The sequence below is a fragment of the Cebus imitator genome, unplaced genomic scaffold (genome assembly GCF_001604975.1).
Source record: "Cebus imitator isolate Cc_AM_T3 unplaced genomic scaffold, Cebus_imitator-1.0 Scaffold1, whole genome shotgun sequence".
Classification (NCBI taxonomy): Eukaryota; Metazoa; Chordata; class Mammalia; order Primates; family Cebidae; genus Cebus; species Cebus imitator.
Genome location: NW_016107316.1, coordinates 2,715,342 through 2,723,087, shown reverse-complemented (window position 1 = coordinate 2,723,087; position 7,746 = coordinate 2,715,342). Strand labels below are relative to the sequence as shown.

The window sequence follows — 7,746 nt, the reverse complement described above, 5'->3', positions numbered from 1 at the left end:
GCTTTACCCCAGAAGGAAGCGGCAGGCAAGCGTGGCCTGCACAGAGCCTCCTGGAATGTGGCAAGGCTCCTTGGCGCTGAACCTGACTATGAGCCCTTCTTTAATTAGTTCTCAACTAAAAATAGGTCCCCCACCCCCCGGGCTGCACACCTACCTCCTGGCTTGGCACTGGGTTGTGCCTGCACTACTCTTGGGGGTGACAGCCAGCCTGTGACAGAACCTACAACACGGAGTTTGCACAGAGCAGGAGGCTTTATTGAGGGAGATACAGAAGCAGGTGCGGGCTCCCGCGCCAGCCAGGCCACAGCCTCCACTCGCCCCACACTGCCCTGTGGCTCCTGCAAGCCCCTCCCTCCCTGGCTCCTGGACAGCAGGCAAAACAAAGGAGTCTTACCCAGCCTTGGCAGAGGTGCCGGGAGGGCCTTCAGAGTCTTTCCAGGGGAGGGTTGGGGGACACAGGACAGCCCTTCTGTGCTGTCGGTGACATGCCTGCCACACCCATTCATCCATCCACCGCCCAGTCCATCTCTGCCTGGGGGGCCCTCCTGTCACTTGCAACTCTGGAGCCGGGTCCTATGGTGCTTCTCCTCGGTCAGCAGGGGGATGAAGGTGTCGCTGTGGGAGAGCTTCAGCCGGCTGCTGCAGCTAGGAGCCTCCTTCCCCACAGGCTCTGGAGGGAGGTTGTCCAGGTCACTACGGGAACCCCCAGTCTTGCCCTCGCCCCCGCTGCTGGAGTTGAGCTCCATCAGCTCCAGCTCGTGCTTCGCCGCCGTCTCCAGGACGCGCTGCTTGTTGTAATACCTGACAAAGTTGTTGATGATTGGGTGGATGGGCAGGGCGATGGCGATGACCCCACACAAGAAGCTGATGGCCGCGTTGAGCTTGCCCAGTGTCGTTTTGGGGTAGATGTCGCCGTAGCCGACGGTGGTCATGGTGATGATGGCCCACCAGAAGGACTGGGGGATGCTCTTAAACAGGGTCTCTGGGTGGCTCTGCTCCATGGTGTAGCCCAGGGCAGAGAAGACGAAGATGCCCACTGCCAGATACATGAGCAGTAGCCCCAGTTCCTTGAAGCTGCGCTTGAGGGCGTAGGTGAGGGTCTGCAGGCCCGAGGAGTGGCGGGCCAGCTTGAAGATGCGCGCGATGCGCATGATCCGCAGCGCCTGCACGGCCTGCTGCACATTGGTCAGCTCCATCATGCGGGCACCCAGGTGCGTGAGCGTGAGGCTCACGTAGAAGGGGAGGATGGCCAGCACGTCCACGATGTTCATGAAGGACAGCGCGAAGTGCAGCTTGTTGGGCGACGAGAAGAGGCGCAGCAGGTACTCCAGGGTGAACCAGCCGATGCACGCCGTCTCCACGTTTTCCAGCGTCGGGTGCTCCACGCGGTTGCCCTCGGCGTCCAGCACCTGCAGCTCGGGAATGGTGCCCATGCACATGACCACCGACGAGACGAGAATGAGCAGGAAGGAGAGCACGGCCACCACCCGCGCCGGGCACGACGACTCGGGCTTCTCCAGGAACTTCCAGACGCACTTCTGGCAGCGGCGCCAGCGGCCCTCTGCCGCGTCCACGCCCAGGTCGTCCAGGATGAGCTGCACACGGCGCGCGATCTCCTCCAGCTCCTCGCGCTTCTCGCTCAGGTGGCTCTTGCAGCAGTCGTCCAGGAACTTGAGGTCCACCTTCCAGAAGTCCATCTCGTTCTTGAAGCAGATGGGGCAGATGCCCTTCTTCATGTGGACCTCCCCGAAGTAGTACACCTCAATGACACACTTGAAGGCGTCCGGGTCCCTGTCAAAGTAGAACTCGCGCTTGCCTGGGTCGTAGTCGTCGCACAGGGAGAAGATTGTATCGTAGCCCCCCGCCAAGCAGTTGATGAGCTCCGCCAGCCGGGTCTCGGGGTACTGGCTGAGGAGGTCCCCGTATAGCACCTGCCGCACGCCCCCCACGTTGACCACTATCTCGATGTCGTCGCCGGCCGCGGAGCCCTGGCTGTCCGGCTCCGGGAGGCTGCGCTCCCCGGACCCGTCCATCCTCCCCGCGCGCGCCCCCGCAGCCCTGGCCCCGCGCCCCCTGCCGCCGCCGCCGCCGCCGCAGCCGCCTCCCGGGGTCCGGCGGGTGCCACCCGTGAGTGGATCTCGGGGAGAGCCCGGCCGGCGCCCGCCTGCGGGGAAGGGAGGTCACAGCGGGCAGCTGCCGGCGGGGGCGCGCCGCGGGGGAGGCATGCACCCGGCGAGGGGGCTCCGGGCGGGCATCCGGGCGCCGGGGCGCGCCCGCGGGGGCTTCGGCGGCCGCCGGCCTCGCCCGGAGCACTCACCCCGGCTGGCGGGCGGCGCGCTCCGCCGCCTCAGCTCGGCCTCCTGCAGGCGCGGGGTCTCCTCGTGGGCGGCGGGCACGGTCCTCCTCCCTGGGGCGCGCAGGCAGCCGCCGCAGGTCCCGGAGCTGGCGGACCCACGCCGTCCGCGAGGTGCTCGAGGTGCGCGGAGAGCGAACTTGGGCTGGCTTTGCTCGAGCCGTTTCTAAACACAATAGGAATTCCAGCCTGACGTCAGGAGCTTTTCAAACTGTACCCTCTTCTGGTGAAATTCTGCAAGGCACGCGCGGCAGCTGCAGGGGCCGGGTTAACCCTTGGGCAGACGGGCACAGCTGCCGAGCCCGCTGCCGCCACCGCGGACCGCCCGCCCCTCCCCGGGCGCAGCGGGTCACCAAGGGGCCGCGACCCGGCTGGAAGCGGCAGGCGTTCCCTCTTGCTGCTGTTTGGAGAGGATGGGTGGGGAGAGAATGCTGCCGCCTGTTGCTGGGCAGGAAAATGTGCTCCAGGCAGCCCCTTAGAAGGCGACTCAGAGGTCCAGGTCCCTCCTCCGGTCTTAGACCCGCACCGGCCTTTTCTTTTCGGAGGAAAATCCTAACTGATCCTTGAAGCGTTTCCTGCCCGACCCTAACAAGGTCGTGCTGTGTTGGTGTTACTGCTCCCCCTCCCCGCAAGGCTGTAGGAGGAGGACGTCCAGTCCAGCCTCCCGTAGAAGGGAAGGGACTTGGCCAAGGTCACGCGGCGGAATGGGAGCAGAGCTCAGCTTGACCGCCTCCGGACCCCAAGCTTTCTGGGTGGGTGTCCCAGCAGAGGGACGCCTGCGGTTCAGCTGATTTCAATTCTGCCTTGAAGTCCCTGCTGTCTGCCACCTCCGATCTCTCTGAAGCCCCACACCAAGGGCACTAGCTTCCAGAGCCCTCGGTCCCCTTGGCTCCTGCTTCCCCGTTTCTCACTCCTCGACCAAGGCCTGTCTCTTCCAGCACAGTGTCCCACACCTTCCTCTCTTCCAGCCTTTGCAGCCACAGCTGTCCTTCTGACCTCACTCATCTGAGCACTACAGCAGCTTCCTAACAGCGTCTCTCTCCTCTGGTTCACCACCGTCATCGTCAGCATCATCCATACTGCAAATTATTCAGTATCATCTATGGCCTGGAGATTGTGTGAAAAATATTCTGGAGGGAGGGATGAATAGGTAGAGCAGAAGATTTTTAGGGCAGTGAAATGATTCTGTATGATACCATAATGGTGGATATGTATCATTATACAATGATCAAAATCCATAGAATGTTCACCAGAAACAGCGAACACTAATGCAAACTCTGCGTGCTGGACATGGGTGTCCATGTAGGGTGATCCACTGTAGCAAGCCACCCATCCTCCGTGAGTTGGTGATGGGTAGGAGAGAGCTGTGGGGACAGGGAACACGTGGGAATTCTCTGTACTTTCTGTTGAATTTTGCTCTAAAATATAAATTCTATTTATTCTTTATTTTATTTCATTTTTTTGAGATGGAGTCTAGCTCTGTAACCAGATTGGAGTACAATGGTGTGAACTGCAAATTCTGTCTCCCGTGTTCAAGCGAGTCTCCTGCCTCAACCTCCCGAGTAGCTGGGATTACAGGTGCTCGCCACCACACCTGCTGATTTTTGTATTTTTAGTAGAGACGGGATTTTACCATGTTGGCCAGGATGGTCTTGACCTCATCATCCTCCCACCCCGGCTTCCCAAAGTGCTGGGATTATAAGTGTGAGCCACCGCACCTGGCCTAAAGTCTATTTAGAAATGTATTCCGTAGGCTGGGTTTTTTAAAACTTAAGGGCATGTCCATTAATGGATTTAATTTTACTGGGTCACTGACAGTATTCTTTTTTCTTTAATGAGTTAGTATAAAATGGAATATATTAGAATACATCACACAAAGTAAGTATTATTTAGTGAAACTTCTTTTTGCAAATTTTACTTCATTTTCATTTAGCATCAGCCAATGACATGCTACTACAGAGTAAGAAATCGAGGCTCAGAAAGGTTGAGTAATAATAAGAGTTGCCACTTATTCTCCGTGTACGTCAGAGTGCAGTCTCTGAGTGCTTTGCATTTTTCTTATTTAATCTCCCAGCAACCCTCTAAGGAAACAAGATGTCACGTAATCTGCTGAGATCAGGATTTAACCACAGTCCTGCTGGGTTCTGAGGCCTATTCCTCTCCCCAATCAGTGCAACACACCACCTCCTACACACACCCAGCTTTGGCTTCCAGCCGTGCCGCCTGCTCCTCTGCTTGTCAGCTGTTCAGGTACCTGCAGGGTTAAGTTCACATTGCACCCATTCATTCACTCAGTTATTCAAATATTTATCAAGCTCTTATGGCACATGCGTATAAATGCACACACACACTCACACACATACACACATCACCCTAAGTGTGGAGACAGGCTTCATATTCTGGTAGATAATATATTTTTTGTTAATAATAATTAATAGTTTGGGGTAATGAGCTTAACTAGAGAGGTATTATGTATTATCCAAAGTGTGGTGCTTCCTGAATTTCTCCACAGGGGGCGCTGAGGGGTGGCCATCTAGTTGCAAGAGGGAGGAGTGCATTTGCTTAGCAGCACAGCCTTCCCTCACTCAGGTTTGCATGGGGTGTCTGATGAAGATACCTCAGCAGATAGAGCCCCAACAGCTACCCCTTCGAATTGCCACAAAATACAAGGTGCTGTGGAACCCAGGAGTTTGCAGATACCTCGGCAGGCCCAGGAGAGGCTGGCCCATTACAATTATACGCCTGGGATTTAGAGAGATCAATGCTATTGAAAGAACACACTACTAACCTGTCCTGAGAGAAGGGGAAACGCACAGGAAATTCCAGGTGCAATCAGACAGAAGCAGGAGCAAGGGGAAAACGAGGCCAGGCCCTCTACTGGGGTTTCCTAGGGGGAAAGGCAGGGCAGGGAGTGAAAAGAGTGCAGGATTGCCTCCTTGGGATAATTCTGGAGGGTTTCGGACTGTAGAGGTGGTCTCTAGTTGCCTGGTCTCTGGCCTGGGATGATTTAGGGCAGGGAAATATTGGCTTGGTGTGTGAGAATTTGATAAGGGGCAAGTTGGGGGTCTGGGCCTGGAATGGGTGCGTTTGCATGTGAAAGACACGCTCCAACCCTTCGAAATCTCTAATGAGGTCCCCCACTGGAAGGGGCAGTCTCTCCCCATTTTGTGTGGCCACAATGCCAGGCATCAAGAAAGCAGAAAATGGCCAGACACAGTGGCTCACGCCTGTAATCCCAGCACTTTCAAAGGCTCAGGTAGGTGAATCACGAGGTCAGGAGTTCAAGACCAACATGGCCAACATGGTGAAACCCTGTCTCTACTAAAACTATACAAAATTAGCCAGGCATGGTGATGGGCACCTGTAATCCCAGCTACTCGAGAGGCTGAGGCAGGAGACTTGCTTAAACCCAGAAGGCAGAGGTTGTAGTGAGCTGAGATCGTGCCCCTGCACTCCAGCCTGGGCAACAGTGAGAGACTCTGTCTCAAAAAAAAAAAAAAAAAAAAAAAAACAAAAAAAAAAAAAAAAAAAAAAAGGGAACCCTGTCTCAAAAAAAAAAAAAAAAAAAAAAAGGAATGCAGAAAATAAGAAATCATAGTTAATACACTATTGACCCCAGGATGAGAAGATGGCACACAGACAAATCTAGAATCTAGAAAGATGTGATGGCAAGCCAGAGACGCGGGCCCCCGGAAGAGCCAGAGTGTGAGCTGAGCCTGGAGGTCTGAGTGCCACTTGCCGGCTCAGCTAAAAAGAACACATGGTTTGCAGGCCGGATGCTGCTGGAGTCAGCTGGAAACAGACCCGAGAGGGTCTCAGCGGCCCTGGAGGTGTCTGGACCACAAGTCAGCACTTCATACTTCAGGTCACAGCTCAGTAGCTGGCTGTGAAATCAATGTATTGAGTATTAGAAAAGATCAGAGACTATCAGACACGGAAAAATAAATATGGCTTGAATCAGGTCATAGCAGCCAGAGGCTGAGGTGGGCTCCAAGTCCATTCAGCAAAACCTAGGCCCAGCAGGGAGAAAGCTGGTCTGGTGCAGAAATGGGAGGGGAGAGGCAGCAGATACAAAGCCCGGCAGAGACAATGTTCCCACACAGCCCACTGCAGAGCAGGTGTCCACTGACAACGGGGTGGGAGAAAGAAACAGCTGTAAATAGCAGGTCCAGGCTGGAGGTGCGAGCCCAGTCTGCAGCCAGAAGGCAGGGGAGGGAAAGGAAGAGCAGAGACACAAATCCTGCTCTATGAGGAGAAGTCCTGCCTCCTTAGATGGGAGAGCACAAGGCTGGCGTTCATGTGACCCTCAGTTTCCCGAGCTGTAAAATGGGTGATGTGGACTTACATATTCACATGTCATTTGTCGAATAGTGCAGTGAACACGGAGGCTATGAGTGGAGGCCTTGCCGAGCTCTGACACACTAAGGCTGTGGGTTGAATTGCATCCTCTCAAAAGACATGCTCAAGTCTCAACCCCGGCCCCTGTGAATGTGGCCTGATTTGGAAATTGGGTCTTTGCAGTTACAAGTGAAGATGAGATCATCCTGGAGTCGGGCGAGTCCTAAATCCCATCACTGGTGTCCTTGTGAGAACAGACACAGACACACGGGGAACGCCAAGTGGTGGCACAGGCAGAAGTTGGGGTCATGCTGCCACAAGCCATGGTATACCAGGGACTGCCGGGAGCCACCAGAAGCTGGGAGGGGTGCGTGGAGTCCTCTGAGTCCCCAAGAGGGAACCAACCCTGATGACACCTGGATTTTGGACTTCTGGCCCCCAGAACTGTGACAGTATCAACTTCTATTGTTTTAAAGCACCCAGTTGGTGTTAATTTGTTATGACAGCCTTGAGATATTAATACATGTGGCCTCAGGCAAGCTGTAACTTTTTTTTTTTTGAGATGTAGTCTCACTCTATTGTCCAGGCTGGAGTGCAGTGGTGTGATCTCAGCTCACTGCAGTCTCTGCCTCCTGGGTTCAAACAATTCTCCTGCCTCAGCCTCCTGAGTAGCTGGGACTACAGGTGCGTGCCAACATGCCTGGCTAATTTTTATATTTTTAGTAGAGACGAGGTTTCACAATCAATGTTGGCCAGGATGGTCTTGGTCTTCTGATCTCGTGATCTGCCCGCCTCGGCCTCCAAAAGTGCTGGGATTACAGGGTTGAGCCACCACGCCTGGCCAGCAAGCTGTTTCTTTAAGCCTCCAATTTTTCATCTGTGGAATAAGGAGACTGCCACAGCATAAAGTGACAGTGGCTACAGAATAGAGTGGGGACTCAGTGTTAGAACAGGTGGGGACCAAGTGCTGGGCCAGGTGGGAATCAGGTGCTGGGATAGGTGGGGAGCAGGTGGGGACCAGGTGCTAGGGGAGGTGTGAGCCAAGTGGGAGGGCT

General features: G+C 55.2%; 1 protein-coding gene across 1 annotated transcript; it reads right to left on the bottom strand.

Moving 5' to 3' along the window:
• Positions 1 to 233: 233 nt before the first annotated feature.
• KCNF1 (potassium voltage-gated channel modifier subfamily F member 1) lies at positions 234 to 2,526 on the bottom strand. Its single transcript, XM_017525686.2, has one exon. It carries the CDS (start codon positions 2,031 to 2,033, stop codon positions 549 to 551), a length of 1,485 nt encoding a protein of 494 aa, XP_017381175.1. The 5' UTR covers positions 2,034 to 2,526; the 3' UTR covers positions 234 to 548.
• Between the last annotated feature and the right edge of the window lie 5,220 nt (positions 2,527 to 7,746).